Source organism: Sorex araneus, chromosome 3, assembly GCF_027595985.1.
Source record: "Sorex araneus isolate mSorAra2 chromosome 3, mSorAra2.pri, whole genome shotgun sequence".
NCBI classification, from domain to species: domain Eukaryota; kingdom Metazoa; phylum Chordata; class Mammalia; order Eulipotyphla; family Soricidae; genus Sorex; species Sorex araneus.
The window spans coordinates 212,295,013-212,313,474 of NC_073304.1; the positions used below are offsets into that span (position 1 = coordinate 212,295,013).

Genomic DNA, 18,462 nt, shown 5'->3' on the forward strand with positions numbered 1-18,462 from the left:
GCGAAAATGGGGGACTTTGGACTGATCACTGAGCCTTTCCCTAGGATGTGTACAGTGTCCATTTGTAAAATGGGCATCATGTTCCTCCTGTACTCATTTGACAGTAGTTTAAAATTAAGACAAAAGAACGTAGGCAGCCACAGGCTGCCTGAACGTCCCCTGCAGCTTCAGTTTCTCCATTCAGTTCTATTTCCTCTTCTGCATAATACAACTTTTTTCCGGCATGCTGTGCACCAAAGTAGTTCATTGGAAACACAGTAATTAGCATTACAGATAAAATGACACTGCTGCAGTGTTAATTACTACAGTGCAGATGTACCATTAGATATCATACATAATGTTGTCAAGCCTTTATTTTTAAATTAAAGTGCAACAAACCATACCGTGGCTACACAGTGTTTTTTTTTTCTGATTAATACAAATTAATGTTATTTCGGTGTCTAAGCAAAGGGTGGAGATAAGGGGAGGGTTGTGTTTAATTGTAAGAACACATGGGCAAATGGTAAAACTTCAGATGGATTCCACATGACTTCTCTCACTCTCATCTACATAATGGAGAGTTTGAGCTCCATGAAGCCAGGAGCCATTTATTATTTTATTCATCCTACTATTCCAAACTCCTAGCACACAGTCCAGTGCATTTATACTTTCTGAAAGAATGACTTAAAGATAGTCATGTAAACAGAAGGGGTGCGGAAATAAAACAGAAAAACTCAAAGACCCATGAACTATTACCTCGATGACGTTGGCTTTTGGTTGCTTCGTGGCTTTCAAAAGAACCACAGATGCTTCCCACACCTGAAGCTTTACATCTCATCAGGGGGAAGGGAGCCACCATGAGAAGGAAGTCAGTTCAAGTTCATTGTTGTGATGTGTAGAAGGAATACTTTATTCCACTAGGCTCCCGGAGAAAGAGAACGTGAACATAGGTCTTGCCAGCCAAGCAATAAGTGAAAAGTAAGGGAAGGAAGAGAATGAAAACTGCATGTTATTTAATACTCACAACAACCTCATGGGGGAAATTCTTTCCTCAATTTTTTTTATTATGAAATTCACCACCATTACCAACTTTATGCATATCCATTTCAGTGGTCTTAAGTACATTCATATTGCTCATCAGCATCCATCTCCAGAACTCTTTTCAGCTTGTGAAGCTGGAACCTCATTCTCTTAAAAATACAAACCCCCCATTTATCCCTTGTCCCAGCTCCTGACAATCCTCCTTCCACTTTCTCTTTCTATGACTTTAACACATCAAGGTACCTCCTAAAAGGGATTAATCTCTTTGAATGAATTTAAGGGAATTAACCGTTTCCTTCTCTCATTTTGAAATTTGTTTTCTATATGTCCTGCAGTATTTTAAACCCACATTTTCATGAAGAACTCTCTTATTTTTAATTTAAAATTAGGAGACCGGGGCTTCAAGAAATCAAGTGGAGAGGAATAATTTTTGCCTGAAACTCTTTATTCCCTGTATTGTGATTATGGTGCCAAAATAAAAATTGGGAAGAAAACGTTTTTTAAAAATTAAAAAAAAAATGACTTACTTAAGGTCAGCATGAGGCAGATTGAGTCTTTTGCCTCAAGAACTCTTGGTTCTCTCTCCTGCCATGAGACTGTTCCCGGCAAGAGCTGCATGCGGACCCTGCATGGACAAACAAGTCATGGACCCTGCCTTGTTTCAGTGAGAAATTATTTTTCTAGGAGCATTACACAGTCACAGATTTCTAGAGTTGCAGACAAACTTAAACATCTTGTACAAAGAATGTATCCTATAAGAATTCTGAGCAGCTGCTCTTACCTGTCTTATATACCATCAGTGTCCATGACTCTATTCATAATGTCATTCAAGAAAATTCCAGAACTCTGATCCCATTCTATGGGATGTACTCTTTACCATAGATTAATTTAGTGGTGGATAATAAGACTAGTAAGATGCATATATCTGCATATACCATTTGACCCAGAATTTGCCTATTGAGATATCCTGGGACTCATAAAAATTTGTATCCATGAGATCTTCATTACAGTATTCTTATAATGGTCAAAAAATAATAAAGAGAATTTGAATATTGAACAATAATCTGTAGAGTTTTTCCAAGAAATATTAGGCAACCATTTCAAAGTGACAATTGTTGTAGAAGAACAGTAATTTCTGGGTGGAGTTGTGTTGGCGAACATACAAGTGTGAAGTTTCTTGTCCCCTAAACACACACATATGGAATGAGCCCATAAATATATGGGTACCTCTAGCTTTGAGTATTAAGTGTATATACTAAAGCAATAGTGGTACTGTGTATATACACTAAAATAGTAAAGTACTGTGGAACTGTGACTGGTTTTTTAAAATGTAGTAGGAGGAGTAATGGTGATGATTGTAGTGATTGATGGCAGCAGTAGGAGTAATCGTGCAGTACTAGTAAAATAGTGGTAAGACTTGGTAGTCCTGAGGAGGGGGACCACCAGGGCTGGACTCAGAAGTGAAGGGGTGCCCCAAGATGCATGCCTTCAGTACTGAGGATTAAACCCAACCTGTGCTAAGTTTGTGCTCTACAATTTGGACTATCTCATCAGTGATGGATCCTCCACACCATATAGAATGCCCGTTTACTAATCATAAGAAAAACTAAATTTTGAATGTGGATTAACTGTCAAGCACAGACCTGTCTCCATCCTTGTGTTCCAAAGAGTTGTCACAGCTTATGACATTTCGTTTGAGTTAAACTTCTGAGGAATAATGTGGGGGATGCCTCAGAGCAAGTGCCCTAGAGGCCAGATAAGGCAGGACTGTGTCTTGTGGGGAAGTGGCCACTCCTTGTGCTTGTCACCTAATGGTTCCCTACCAAGAAGGAGAAGAGGGTGTTGTTGGTGGAAGCACCTTGCTGGGTTTAGGGAAAAGTGCAAGGAGGAGAGTCTTGACTAACCTGTCACCCATTGCCTTGCAGGTCAGCGGGACCATGTACAACACTGGAAGGCACGTGTCTCTGCGTCTGGACAAGGAACACTTGGTCAACATTTCAGGAGGGCCCATGACATACAGCCATCGGCTGGAGGAGATCCGGCTTCACTTTGGGAGTGAGGACAGCCAAGGTTCGGAGCATCTCCTCAACGGACAGGCCTTCTCTGGGGAGGTAGGTTTGCCTGTTGAAGTTCAAACTTAAGTACTGACCAATAAGCAAATGTAGCAGCCGAGAACTTCCCCAAGCACTCTGCCCTCTTCAGTTCACATACATTAAGGCCACAACAATAAGTCACACCCATTTCAATTACAGAATAAGAAGGACAGTTGACACAGATGCCCTCTGCATTATGACACTTGATGGACAAGGTATACTTCATCTGACCCGATTTATTCCTGTTCCACTTGAGGGTGATTATCCTTATATTTTAGTTACCCTGTTTCTGCCAAAAAGTTCTCAGTAACCTATCAAGAAATCTTGTTGCCTCAGTAACCATCAAGAAGACCTATTGGCTTGGTCTTTTTAGCATTTTTAAACTCAAGATCATGTGTAAACTTTGGTGATATTTTTCATAAAGTAAGGCAAAACACTGGGAAATAGACCCACAATCTCAATGAGTACAGTGGTCAGAGTTTAATGAATGTCCAAAATGTTGCACCTGAGACCCTACCCAGGCTCTCTGCTAGATCCCAGGGAACAGAGGTTAGAGAGTCAAAGAAAGATGGAGTTCCTATCACAGAGGAACTTGAACAGTGCTAAATTCAACTCATTAAAGAATAATGCCATGCTGTCATAGAGATTCAAAAGGCCCAGGGAAAAAATGAAAAGGCAAAAGCGACAGTTTCTCTTGAAGAGGTTAGGAGAAGCTTCACAGGGTAGGTGCCCTTGAACTGGACTGAGAAGAGAGGTATTGTAGAACACTTTTAAGAGCATGTGCCTTGGCATTAAAGAGCCTGAGTCTGAGCATCCTTCTATATACCGCATGCTGCTTATGTTCCTAGGAGTGCTTACTAGATCCTTCTAAAGCAGAGTTGCTATTTTGAAAATCGAGTGGACCCCAGAAGTGAGGTGTATACCAGAAGGACCCCTAGTGGATAGAACACAGAGATAAAGCAGAAAATGAGGGTCAGAGGCACCAAGACATGGTCGGGCTCTGTGTTGAGGAAGCTCTACGTAGAGTTCATCGTTGATCGACTACTAATGATTGCATAAAGAACAGGTTTGACCATGTAATTGAATCTCCTTCCTGGACCTGTGGGAGAAAACACTAAGGTTAATTAGGGATATCTTCCAAAGACTGTGTTACATATGGGAAATTCCCAATATTGGAAAACCCTGAATTAAAGAAGAGCGGGGAATATGGGAGGCAAAAATCGAATTTGTGTTTTATGGTTGAAAGAACTGAAGTTCCTACTTTGCATGTTGAAGGCCCAAGATTCATTCGTGGCTCAGGCCATGATCTGCCCCATTATCACCCCAAAAAGTGACAAGAGTGACTAGATCCTGGTGATAATTACAGAATAACCAGACTTCAATCATTTCTTCCTTTTATAATGTCTGTTAACATTTTATTTTTTTGCTTTTTGGGTCACACCTGGCGATGCACAGAGGTTACTCCTGGCTCTGCACTCAGGAATTACTCCTGGCGGTGCTCAGGGGACCATATGGGATGCTAGGAATCGAACCCGGGTCGGCCGCGTGCAAGGCAAACACCCTACCCACTGTGCTATCGCTCCAGCCCCTGTCTGTTAACATTTTAAATTATTTTCCATGTGAAGTTATTTGCTTCATTGTTGGTTTGCTATTATTTCTTTGTTTTTCTCCCCTAGTGGTCTGTTATATTTAAGTGCTCAGCATAATACTGCCTCAGAGTGAAAAAATGAATTTACCAAGTGAATGAGTAAAAAAAAAAAAAAAGCAAAAAAAAAAAAAACTAGATGGTTGCTAGGCTAAAATCATTACGTTGTCGAAATCCTTGGAGTTGCTTATTTCTTGAATATGCAATAAGGGCGCTGCATAATGTGTATGAATCACAACTTTGGAGTAGTGAGTGCCTCGCGAATCCTTCAGGGAAACATAACAATCGGATCTCTCCATGCTATTACTTTTCCTAGACCCACCCCAGTCCAGGGTGAGCAGGCTCTGCAAGGAATCTGAATTTTAATAACTTCCTAGAGAGTCCCATGATGAGATTTGAGAAGAAGTTCCTCCATAGGACATTAAACACTCTCCAGTGAAGAAGCATTTAAACATAGTTTCAAATCAGAATTTGGGTTGGAGGGAGGGGTTATCAAAACATTGAGCTGTGAGTTCTTCCTCAAATCAAGTGACTTTAAAGATTCTGGGAAAAGGATCCAAGGAAGGAGCATTCATAAATATTCCTTCGAGAGATCAACTGGGATCTGCTTGAATAATAGTAGATTTTAAAAATCTACTACCACCAAAATTTTAAAAGTTAGCATTCAGTGACTATCACCCCCTACAAATGGCAAAGCTGGATGTTATCTAGGCTGATGGAGCGTGAAGATCAGCCTCCCATGCAGGGTCACCACAGAAACAGCTGCTCCCCCTTCCAACTTTATTTCCTTCCTGTGGCCCCATTGTCATCTAGTTTGACCCCTAGTATCATGACAGGAACCCTCTATTTATGCAGTTTTCCCCCTGTGGCCCTCTTAGAGTATCCTGGGGTCCCCTGGGGGACCATCCAGCCTTGGTTGAGAAATGCTGTTCCAGCAAGCTGAACAGTAACCACTGCCCAGGTGCCTCTCTAGCACGCCCTGGATAAACGACGTCATTGCAGCAGGTTTCTTTCCAAGTCTCTCATACCGAGTGGTGTATAAACTAGTGTAGGTTGAGGTGCAAACATCCAGAATCTTAGAAACACCGAAACAATGACATGGAGAACGTGGTTGGATAGTGGAGCATTGGCTTTTGAGATATATAAAGGATTTAGTAAGGAATCTGGCATTTTCTATGTAGTGCTGAGGAAAGAGAAATGGAGTCAATGGATGGAAGTTACAGAAAGATGAAGTTCACCTAAATTCATATTCCAAACCATCAGAACTGTCCGTAAGAAGGAGTTCACTCTGAAAATAGTGACTGCTTCTCAGCGTAGTTAGTAATCACAGAGTGGAATTTTGAAGCCTTCATAAATGTGACTCACATCCTAATGAGCAGGTGGACGGTTATCTTTAATGTCCCTTCTAATATGGAACTTCTACAGAATCCCTGATTTCCTTACAGAAAGTGTCCTCCGATTGGTCTCTCCTGGGCATTAGCTCCAGAGTGTAAACAAATGTGCTCCATCCTCTCCATTAACATTTCAGTTTTCATTTTGAGCTCTCTTCAGAACCACCTTTGGTCTCTATTTTTGGCTGTCCGCTGAGAGAGGACCCAAGCAGACACTTCTCACAGCAAAGTATGTGTTAATTTTGTTGACAGTGAATAATAACATTGCCATCTGCCCCATCTATCATTGCTGATCGTGATAAGTCAATTAATGCCAGGCATTTTCCTGGGCACTGTGCAGCGGTGGTTATCTGAAGAGCTGTAGATTAATTGCAGTCTTGTCTAGTGAGGTTATTGTAATTGATGGTAATCATTTGCTTTGTTTTATAAAGCTGCGTGGATGTACGACACAGTCAGCAACTGCATTTTTATAAAAATTATTCATGTCCTACCCAGAGAACTCCTGAATGCCTTGTTGGGGGTGGGTGATAAATGAGCATATTCAGAGATTCAAATGTCTTGGTTTTTTTTTCGTTGAGAAGAGAAAATTAACTGTTTTTAATAAGAAAGACCCTTAGCTTGCTAATCATGTCTAAGTGGTGAGATTAATGTCCAGTGTAAAGGAGGTTTCTTTATGAAAAGCAACAAATACATTGAGCAGGCCAAAGATAATATTTGGAAGGAATCCCAGTCTGTGGATGAAGTTGCAAGATGTGGCTAGACTCAGAAGACTCTTCTTTATTTGGAAGAAATTAGAAACATTCACTTCCTAGACCGTCCTCAATGGGGTTGGAGAGATAGTACAGTGGGTGGGGTGTTTGCCTTGCATGCGGTCAAACCTGGGTTTGATCCATGGCACCCCATGTGATCCTCCAAGTGTCACCAGAAGTGAACCCTTAGCAACAGTATGTATGGCCCTAAAGCCAAAAAGCAAAGCAAAACCTTTCTCAAGTCCTTTGCAAAGGGGTAAGGCAGGACATCCAGTGTTCTGCCAACCACAGTGACCAACCTCCTGTTCCTTTCATCAATTTTCACTTACCTACTGTGCTTTGCTATGCTGAGTGCCACAGCCTGGCTCCAGCCCAGAATAGTATCCATCTAGGGAGACCTCTGTTTGTCGCTGGTCCTGTGCAATGCTGATTATGTTTATGGGTTATTCCTGCAGGGTATTAGGAAATGACCAACTCTGACTCTTTCTCTCTCTCTCTCTCTGTCTCTCTGTTTCTCTGTCTTTCTTTTTCTCTATCTCTGTCTCTCTGTCTCTGTCTCTCTCTGTCTCTGTCTCTCTGTCTTTGTCTCTCTCTCTGTCTCTCTCTCTCTCTGTCTCTCTCTCTCGTGTGAGGGGAGGATAGATGAACTACAGTGTAACCTAGCCCCTCTGAGGATCTCATCTGTCTGCCTTTCCAGGTCTCTGCTGCTCCTCAAACCCATCTGAGGGCAGCCAGAGTCCAAAGCAGTTTCCATGGTGATAGAGATAAGATTTGTTTAATTAAAGGGGGGAAATAAAAACTGTTCATATATATCATTTTTTTAGTTTATTTGAGTCAAAAACAAAGAGAAAACAATTATCTCAGAGCCAACAACTGGGACCAAATAACAGAAAATGCAGTTCTGGTCCTCTTCAAGGAATCAATTATCTGCATCCTTGAGAGACTGGTTTCACTAAAACAACACAAATTTGTAGGATAAGCAACTCACCCCTGTCTTGTCCTGAAGTGTGCTAGGCTACAAAAAATGCTGAGGAACACAGAAGGGAGACCCAGAGCATTGAATGGCTCTGGAGAAGAAGCACTTGGGCATTCTAATGAGTCCTTGCCTGGGCGATCAGGACCTTCTGGCGGAGAAGCTCTGTTGGCACAATTTGAGATGTGTGGGGGAAGCAAATGGGATGTGGGCGAATCACAGGTCTACAGGTGAACCATATGAAGGAGCTGTGTGTGTGCTATGTTGTCTCCAGCTGACACCAGTTCCATCCCCCTGACCACTCCCAAATCCAGCACCATCTCCCGCTGACCTTTCCAAGCTCCTCCCCACTCCTCCCACGAAAAGCCTGGTTCCCCTTGACTTCCAGAGATTCCTGGATAGTCATCTCAAGCGCAGTAGTCCCCAAACCGTAGGCTGCAGACCAAGGACGTAAGAACAGTTTATGTTTTCAAAGAACTGCTTTTTTTCCAGAGGAATTTGCAGCATTAGTGGTAGAACAAGTCCACCCGCCACCCGCCCTGTCTCCTTCTTCACCACCTACCCCGCCCCCCAAGTAGCTCTTAGCTAAGTAGTTACTTAGCTCCTGCAAATGGCTCAGATGAGAGGTTTTCAGGAGGACTGTGGTCAGCTGATGCCATTCAGCTCATAATGTATATCTCCCTTGGGGAAATGTAAGTGTTTAAATAAATCACGGGAATATTTTAAATATTAAAGGAAGATACAAGGGATCATATATGTCCCGCAAAGACCAACTGTTTGCCACCTATCTTTTTTACATTTAAGAAAAAACCTTCGTGACTGCAATCTATTAAATTATCCATCATTGCAGGTTTTTGTTTTGTCTTTCATTTGGTTTGGTTTGGTTGGAGGGGCCACACCCTGCTGTTCTAGGGGCTTATTCCTGGCTCTTCACTTAGGGGTCGCTTCTGGCAAGGTTCAGGGAACTTTCTGTGGTGCTGGGGATTGAATCCAGATTGGCTGAGTGAACGGCAAATGTTCCACCCACTGTTCTATTTTCCTGATCTCTATCACTATAAATTTTTTAGCTATTGACTCTTCAATTGGAACTGTGGCTCTTTGTTGAAAGGAATTTTACCTTCATCATTGCTATATTCCCATTGCCTATGAGATACCCTCATGCTCTGATATAGGAATCAATAAATGTTTGCCTAATGATGGAATAGTTTGGTTAAATCCCTTTGGATAAGGAATTTTCATTCATCTCTGTACCATAAACTTAGTACAGTGACAATACACAGTGGGTGCTTAATTGGTGTTTGTGGAATCATTCAACTATTAAATCAATAACTCAATGACTAACATACTCAAACAACTTAGAGGCATTTCTTCCTGAAATTGGGTGGGGCAGGCGGGCGGAGGGGGCACTGTGTTCAAGACTAAACCAAAATATACAATTAAAAAATATACAATTAACCTAAACTGAAGTTGGAGTGTTTCCATAAAGACTGTCAAAGGTATACAATTCCATTAGAAACTAGAAAAGATGAAGATTTAGTTCACAGCAACCACTAAATCATGCTCTGGGGTTTCTCTGAGAACAGAGTATTCTTTGAGAAATGCTAAATGTATTTTTTTTCCTTTTTTTGTTTGTTTTTTTTTTATTCTTTAATTAGTGAGTCACCATGAGGGTACAGATACGGATTTACACATTTTCGAGCTTGTTTTTCCCCCCGCATAAAATGTTCGCAAACAATCCCTCCACCAGTGCCCATTCTCCACCACCAATAAACCCAGTATCCCTCCCACCCCCCAATCCCATCTCCCGCTCACCCCACCCTGCCTCTGTGTTCTCTCTCTCCAATTGGGTGTTGTGGTTTGCAATAGGGGTATTGAGTGGCCATTGTATTCAGTCTATAGTCTACTTTCAGCACACATCTCCCTTCCCACTCGGGATCTCCAACCACATTTTACTTGGTGTTCCTTTCTCTATCTGAGCTGCCTTTTTCCCCAGCATGTGAGACCAGCTTCCAAGCCATGGAGCCAACCTCCTGGAACTTATTTCTACTATTCTTGGATATTAGTCTCCTACTTTGTTATTTTATATTCCACAGATGAGTGCAATCTTTCTATGTCTGTCTCTCTCTTTCTGACACATTTCACTTGATACTTTCCATGTTGATCCACTTATATGCAAATTTCATGACTTCATTTTTTCTAACAGATGCATAGTATTCCATTGTATAGATGTACCAGAGTTTCTTTAACCAGTCATCTGTTCTAGGGTACTCAGGTTTTTTCCAGATTCTGGCTATTGTAAACAGTGCTGAGATGAACATATAAGTGGAGATGTCATTTCGACTGTACATTTTTGCGTCTCTGGGGTATATTTCCAGTAGTGGTATTGCTGGGTCAAATGGGAGCTCAATTTCTAATTTTTTGAGAAGCGTCTATATTGTTTTCCAAAAGGGCTGAACCAGTTAGCATTCCCACCAGCAGTATAGAAGAGTCCCTTTCTCCCTACATCTTCTCCAACAGGAGTTGCTTTTGTTCTTTTGGATGTGTGCCAGTCTCTGTGGTATGAGGTGGTATCTCATGGTTGTTTTGATCTGCATCTCTCTGATGATTAGTGATGTAGAGCACTTTTTCATGTGCCTTTTGGCCATTAGTATCTCTTCCTTGGGAGAATTTCTGTTCAGTTCTTTGCCCTATTTTCTGATGGGGTTGGATGTTTTCTTCTTGTAGAGTTCAACTAGTGCCTTATATACCCTTGATATCAACCCCTTATCTGATGGGTATTTGGTAAATATCCTTTCCCATTCTGTAGATTGTCTTTGTATTCTGGTCACTGTATCTTCTGCAGTGCAGAAGCTTCTTAGTTTAATGTAGTCCCATTTGTTTATCTCTGTTTCCTCTTGGTTGGTCAGTTGTGTGTCATCTTTGAAGATACCTTTAGCTTCAATATCGTGGAGGGTTTTGCCGACCTTGTCTTCAATGTACCTTATGGTTTGTGGTCTGATATTGAGGTCTTTAATCCATTTTGATCTGACTTTTGTGCATGGTGTCAGGTCGAGGTCTAAGCCCATTCTTTTAATGCTAAATGTATTTTGCCAGCCCTATGCTAAATGTGGTAAGAAGCAGAGGGATTGGACAATTGGCAGCACCTTGGAGGACTCATGGCTCCATTCATAGGACAAGGCACAGTGAAAATTCAGAACTTAATCATACCCAGAGATGACTATCAAGTATCACTGCTAACACCCAGCCATGCTGCATGCTTTGCACGGCACTCCTATTCATTCCATTAATACTACTGTGCCTAGGGGCTGGAGCAATAGCACAGTGGGTAGAGTTTGATTCCCAGCATCCCATATGGTCCCACCCCCAGCATCACCACGAGTCATTCCTGAGTGCAGAGCCAGGAGTAACCCCTGAGCTTCACCAGGTGTGACCCAAAAAGCAAATAAATAAATAAATACTGTGTCTAGTGCTGCAGACACTTAGCACATCGATGAAAATGCCTGCCTGTAAGGTCCTGGCAATCTAGTGTGGGTGGACAAATAATAATAACCTGCATAGCAAAAATGAGTAAATATATAAGGTAAGTAAAAATAAGATCAATGTCATGGGTTCAGATACAGAACAGAGTGAGAGATGGAGGGTCAGAGGATAGGGTATGGATGTGATGAATTACAGTTTTTAAATTTACAATTTTACAATTTAAAATTTACTATTTTAAAGGTACTGGCCTTTTTGAGAAGATGATGTTTGTGAGGTTGCCAGAGGGGTGAGGTGTCAAGGGGAAAGACATTGGAGATGTTCGCCCCTGGACTGTCATGTTTTGGAGTCTTGGAGTTCAGTGGTGATATGGTGTCTGGGAATTGCATGAACACACGTGGCTCAAGTGGCCAGAGGTGTCAAAGTGAGGCTGGGCAGCTCTTGAGCAGGTCCTCTTTGTGTGGACTTTGTGCGGACCTTGGCTTCCATTCAGAATGGACTTCACAGCACACAGATAGAAATTGCCACATGTGTTCACTGAACACTAACTAGCACAGGAAGGTCACCTGGGAAACTGAGGTCCTAGACCAACCAGATAACAAATGATTGAAGTTGCCTATAACTTAGGCCTTCTGATTTCTAACACTGCTTGATATAAAGCAGTGTTATCTGCAAAGGTCATAAGAATGACTGGTCACCTCCTCTAGGCCCTCACCTAGTGGGGAAATTCAAAGTTCTACAGGCCATGGGGGAGAGGGGCCTGCATGGAGCCTACAATGTGTTGAAGGATGCTATCTTTCTGAACAGATTGTTCACTCCCTGCAATCAGAGTTGGTAGTACTTTTCAATATCTTCCTATGCATGGGAAAGGCACTTGGTTGTTGAATGAATAGATGAACAAATGAAGATAATTTAAGACTGTAGCTGTCATAATTTCTAAATTATGAGCCATATATCCTGAATTTGATTTACTATAATAATATCAAACATAATAAAGTTCATGTCCATGTTAACAGAAGTCCTAGACGTTCTGTGTTTAATTATTCACAAATACAAGTAAGTAAATCCTCCTATATCTGGAAGGAATAATGGAAAAATTGATAGCCATTATGCTAGAAAAAAAAAACCCTTTTTTTTGTCAACCTGGAATTACTTCTAAGCAACTTGTCTTTGCCAATGCCAGAAATTAAAGGACAATATTCCAGGAGACTGGCCCCCAACCCCCACCTTGAGTAAGCAAATTTGTCTTCAAGAAGCAAGGCAAATGAGCCAAAAACCCTAATGGTGCTAAGACAGACAGATAAAAAGTCTGATCTACAGATAACAAGTTTTCCTTTGGAATACTTTTATAATTACTTTTAGGAAATCCAAGCCAACTCACCTGTTTCTTGGATCCCAGTGTTAGATGGACACTGTGGACAACCCAAGAGAGAAGATTTCACATTTGAATCACTTGCTGAGCTTGATGTATTATCCCATTGACTTCATCCTAGTTTCCTCCTAATTCTGACCTGGTCTCACCAGGATGCCATCCTTACAGCCAAAGACTATCCTCTTCCATCGAGCTCTGATTTCCTCTCTGTGTGTCCTCTGAAGCAGAAAATGATGAGGGTATAATATTGTGAAGCAATAGTAAAGACTGGGTCTTGATCAAGACTCCACCGAGACAATCTCTGATCATGCTTGGTAAATAATGAATGGGGTCTACCTCCCTTTATTAACCAAAGGCACTATGGTTAAGTGATGGAAATGTCTTAACACTTCTATGAACTATCTATGCTTCTTTAAAAAATCCATTTCCGAAACCACAGGAATAAAATCAATTGGAAAGGAAGGTGCAAAGTAAGAATGACCCATTAGCAATGACTGTGACCCCTGTCAACAGTTCATTAAAATTTGTAGAGGTTCCACCAAAGATCACATCTCCTACTTCAAGATATAGACTTGTTATGAGAAAGAACAAGCCTGTGCTTGAACTTGTATATTAAATGTCCATGTCTGAGGTCAGTGCCCACAGACTATACAGACTGTCTCCCTGATGCCAGAGAGATCAAGGGACCTTCCCAGTCACCAAGATGTAGTGGCATAGTTAGAACCAGAACCCAATTTCTGACTCCAGTTTTGAAGTTTTAAATTCTTCACATGAAATTTAAAGTGGTATCGAATCCCCAAGATTCAAAAGACCCTGTTCAAGTTATCTGGTTTGGTTTCCCAGTAAGGCAATTATAGCATTGAGAACCAAATTTCCTGTCTTATTGAGCAAAGTCCCATCGTGAGGGCATTTATACACTCAGCCTCAGAAAAGCTAAAGATATTGACTGGTTATTTAGCAAACATGAGCAGCCATGCAGAAATGAATCTAGAAGTCCTCAAATCACCCCCAACAAAAATATCACAGATATGAGACTTATAAGAGTACCTACTCACAAGAAATGTGAAAATTAAAGCTTAGAAGACAATAGAAAATATAATGCCTTAAAAAATCCTTTGTTTGGGGGCTGGAGTGATAGCATAGCGGGTAGGGCGTTTGCCTTGCACGCGGCCGACCCAGGTTCAAATCCCAGCATCCCATATGGTCCCCTGAGCACCGCCAGGAGTAATTCCTGAGTGCAGAGCCAGGAGTAACCCCTGTGCATCGCCAGGTGTGACCCAAAAACCAAAAAAAAAAAAAAAAAAAAAAAAAAAAAAAATCCTTTGTTTGCTCTCAATGTAAAAAGATAATCATACTATTACAATTGGAACATAAGGATATAAGCAATGCTTTCCTACAGTTCAAATACCCCTCCCACCCATCTTCTTAATAACCACCCAGAGCAGCTCAGTAATATTAAATATAAGTAATCTTGATAACAATATTGCAAAATTAAATCATTAAATGTCTAGGAACTCCATGGATGTGCTGCTATACAATTCAAAATAAAGCTGTTTAAAACCCTCAGATTCATTTGCTCTGACATATCGATAAACTTTTGCTGAAACAAAGCTAATCATCTCAATGGCGCAGGCTTAATTGCTCACCAGTTGACGGATAATAAACAGACCTGAGGATTAAAATATGAACTAATTACTGTACTCAATTCCATTTACTTGATTTCATGTTCCATTAATTTTTTTTTGCATCATTTCTGGTAGAAGCCTTAGATTTATGGGTGCCCCAAGTAAATTATGTCACTTAGTTGCCTGTGGCATACTCATGTTCAGAATTGGTTGGAAAGGGCAGAATTCTGGGCAGTAAATATTTAGCTGAAGCAGCCTAGGATATAGTAAGTGAAGGTAATTATCCATTCTCAAATACCAGCCAGAGTCAGCGTCTATAAATCTATCCCCATCTCAGTAGTAAAAGGGCACCACCAGGATTGCTCTCATGATTATTCATTGGCTCAGCTTGTTAAAAGGCAGTCTCCAAGAGCAATAGTTGCCTTGGCCTGGGACACAGCTGCAGGAACCCATTGACAAGATCCCACAGAGCAAGGGCATTGGCCTCTGAGTCAGATACACAAACCCTTGACCAAGAGCCACATTTCACTTAGAAGATCTGACTTCAAGACCCCATTCTGTCACCTCCTTGCTGTGAGATCTAAGGAAAGGCAGAATCAGACACATCACGTGGCCTTCCTTAACCTTTTTAATGTGACATAGAATTAACTGTTGTAGTCCTATAGAATCATAAAATGATTGTGCCGTGCAAATGAAAGGAAAAAGAAACCATTCCCGTGATAGGACTTTTTCACTATATAAGGCAGTGGAAGACAGTTATTTACCAGTCTAAACATCAGAACTATCTAGCATCAGATCTTCAGAGCTAAGACTTGGAGATCATCAGGATCCACACGTGCAGTGTTGTAGGCATTGTGCTCAGCACTGATGCTCATTGAGTACTCAGTACCCCCATGTTATAGGGAGAAAACACTAGGAGAAGGTCAAGAATTTGCGTTGGGGAAGTCAAATCATAAAGGGGGAAGTCCCTTGTGCAGAGAACCCTGTTTTCATCCCCACCACCACATATGGTTCCCCGCCCCCCACAAACAGAGCCAGAAGTGATTCCCTAGCTCAAAGTGAGGCATAGCCCTTGAACATTGCCTAATGTGGTCCAAAGCACCCCACTACCCCAGGGGGAAAAGAAGGGAGGGAGGGAGGGAGGGAGGAAGGAAGGAAGGAAGGAAGGAAGGAAGGAAGGAAGGAAGGAAGGAAGGAAGGAAGGAAGGAAGGAAGGAAGGAAGGAAGGCAGGCAGGCAACAAAAAGACTTTGCCTTTGGAAACTCAAGAGGGAGAGGGCAGAGCTGGGATTGAAAGCTGAATTTCTGACTCCAGCTATTCCTCCAGCTTCCCAAGTCACTTGCCTCTGGCTTTGCCTCTAAACAGCTGCTTGATCATAGCCCTGTCCTTTCTGGCCTTGTGTACCCTCTCTGCTCCCCGAGATAGTATTTCAGCTCTGGATCAGCCTTAAGTCTCAGCTACAAGTTTTCTGGCTATGAAGTAAGAACAGAGCCTATCGCTGCAAGGCCCTCAGTTGTTTGGTGAAAAATGGACCCAGCACTGCTGGTGTGGCAGCTGAGACCACGGCCTTAGTCTCCAGCCCCTCCCAGACAGACGGCACAGCCAAGTCGCATCCAGAGACATGCTTTTGAGTTTTCTCTCACCTCTTTGCAGGAGAATAAGCAAGGTATTGTATATTTATAAACTCGTGTGTGCATAAACACATCTGTTTCCCTCTGCAAAGCCCAAGAAACCATATTCCGTAGTCTCGGAGGTAGCTTGGGTGAATATGTTTTCTTGCTTTCCATCTATTTGCTGAGCTAGAAATTTCAGGATTGAGCCTTGAAAATGAATCCTGCAGGAGCTATTTGGCAAAATGAGCTGAGCCAGGAGCTTTTAAATCACAACTCCCAGCCAGGGAAAGGGGGGAAGGCCCAGGGATCAACAGATACCCGAGTGGGACTCAACACCTCCTGCTACTTACTGTGTTTTCAAAGAAAATCCGAGTCTGCTTCAGGAAAGACCCCAGACATGGGAATGGGCAGCCAAGAGCAGCCAATGTCTCTGTAAGGTCCTCAGGGCAGGGGTATTGTGTGTGTGTGTGTGTGTGTGTGTTGTGTGTGTGTGTGTTGTGTGTGTGTTGTGCATGTCCTACCTGTTGCATTTGCCTCCCTAGCTTATATGTCCTCTCATGCTCGAGGCAAGGGGCTGGGACAAACTGGACTGAGCAGCGATTGATTGTAGAGATTAAGACTATCAGCAGTATTCACTCTTGGGTTTACATTCTGGCTCTGTCACTTATCGGCTATGACCTTGGGCAAGTTACTCCATTTTCTTGTGCCTCGTTTCCTGCCCTAGTAACATGAGACTAACAGTGATGCCCATGCAAGAGGGTACACCTACAAAGACCACTTTCTTAAGGGGTCACAACCAATGGTGCTCAGAACTTACTCCTGGCTCTGTTGCTTAGAGATTACTCCTGGCAAGACTCGGGGACTATCTGCATTGCTAGGGACCAAACTGGGGCTGGTCATCTGCAAGGCAAGCACCTTACCCCCTGTGTTATCTCTCTGGCACTCACTGTCATTTTCTTAACGGTGTCAGGAGACACTGGAGGACTAGCTGGAGGCAGATTCTTCTTTCTTTTTCCAAAGTCACCATTCACTGACTCAAGTATTAGTGCTTGTCAGAAAAGAGTCATGGTTTGGTGCTTGCATAGCTCCAGCACAGGCCAGGCGAGTTCTGCTATCCACTTATCTGGCTTTGGTGGGGTGAGAAAAAGCACTAGCTGGAGTGTATGGAAGCCCCCTTCCCTCCTTGGATAATGACTCATTCTTACAAAGAAGCAGCAAGCAGCATGTTTTCTCCTTTCTGAGGAGTTTGAGGCCAAGCCTTGATCTGTACTGATTGAGTGACTGCCTACCTCGGTTTGCCTGGACCAAGCCAGTTTGATACCAGTTGGTCCTGCTGTCCTGGTAAATGTAACCTTTATACTCTCTGATGCCTACTTTGGCTAGTGAATCATGGTTATCCTGTGTCTAGAGAACGTTAGGTAAGCCGCTTGGATGCTCTAGATCTCCTCTTCCTTCTCCAGAAAGTAGAAGGATTAAAAGTAGTTCACTCACAGCCCTTCTATCACCCCAGGGATCCGTGGAAGCAAAGCTACCAGCATCTTTTCATCATCATAAATAAGTATTGATTGGGGGGAGGGGAGTTGCGGCTTGGAGAGTCAGAGACATGGGCCTGCAGCAGAGAGCTCCTGCTTACGTTGGAGGGCCTCCCCTCAAGGGCCTCCCATTCACTTTAAGGGGCCATTGTCATACCTGCTTTAAAGAGAAGCTTGGGAAGTTAAATCATTTGACCTGACATGGAAGACCAAAGCTCAGATTGTTCTGCTCATTGCAGTAGACCCCTCCCCTTCACTAGTAAGGAGGCTTGAAATAACAAATTTCCCTAAGGGCTGGAGAGATAGTACACTGGGTAAGGAGCTTGCCTTGCAGGCAGCTGACCCAGGTTCAATCCCTGGCACCCCATAGGGTCCCCCATGCCTTGCCAAGAATGATTTATTCCTGAGCACAGAACCAGAAGTAAGCCCTGAGCACAGCCAGGTGTGGCTCCAAAACAAACTAAGTAAAAAACAAACTCTCCACTCCCTGTCTGATATCCACACACACACACACACACACACACACACACACACACACACACACACACACACACATGCACAAGTATCAGGGCTTAGTTATTCAGTGGCTTCACAGGTAAAATGCTCCCGTGGTTAATAAGTTTTGTTTTGTTTTGTTTTTTTTAGAATGGTGGTTTTCCCTTGAACTGTTTTTGTTTTTTGGGTTTTTTTTTTTTTTGCTTTGGATATGTTAATTACAATGTAAGTGATTTCTCTACACGGAGCACCCCTAGGAAGAAGCCCCAGGAATTATCATCATCATCCACTTAGGCTTTGTTTCCATTCAGGTCTTTAGAGAGCCAGAACAGCGAGAAGATTCTGTCACCTTAAACTCCTTTATAAATCCCTACTGGTGTCTTGGTGTCGACATTTAGCTTCCTTTGCCATCAGACAAAAGGGAGAGTGTTTCTGCTCTAAAAAGCAGTCTCAGGCTTTGCTTTTAAAATCTCAGGG

The 18,462-nt window shown here is 42.4% G+C and overlaps 1 protein-coding gene across 1 annotated transcript in view; it reads left to right on the top strand.

The window, feature by feature from the left end:
* Positions 1-18,462, top strand: part of CA10 (carbonic anhydrase 10) — a 578,576-nt gene that overhangs the window by 450,125 nt on the left and 109,989 nt on the right. The window contains exon 4 of the mRNA XM_055132899.1: positions 2,946-3,131. Within this exon, the coding sequence (XP_054988874.1) occupies positions 2,946-3,131 (186 nt within the window). The remainder of the gene's footprint in view (positions 1-2,945; positions 3,132-18,462) is intronic.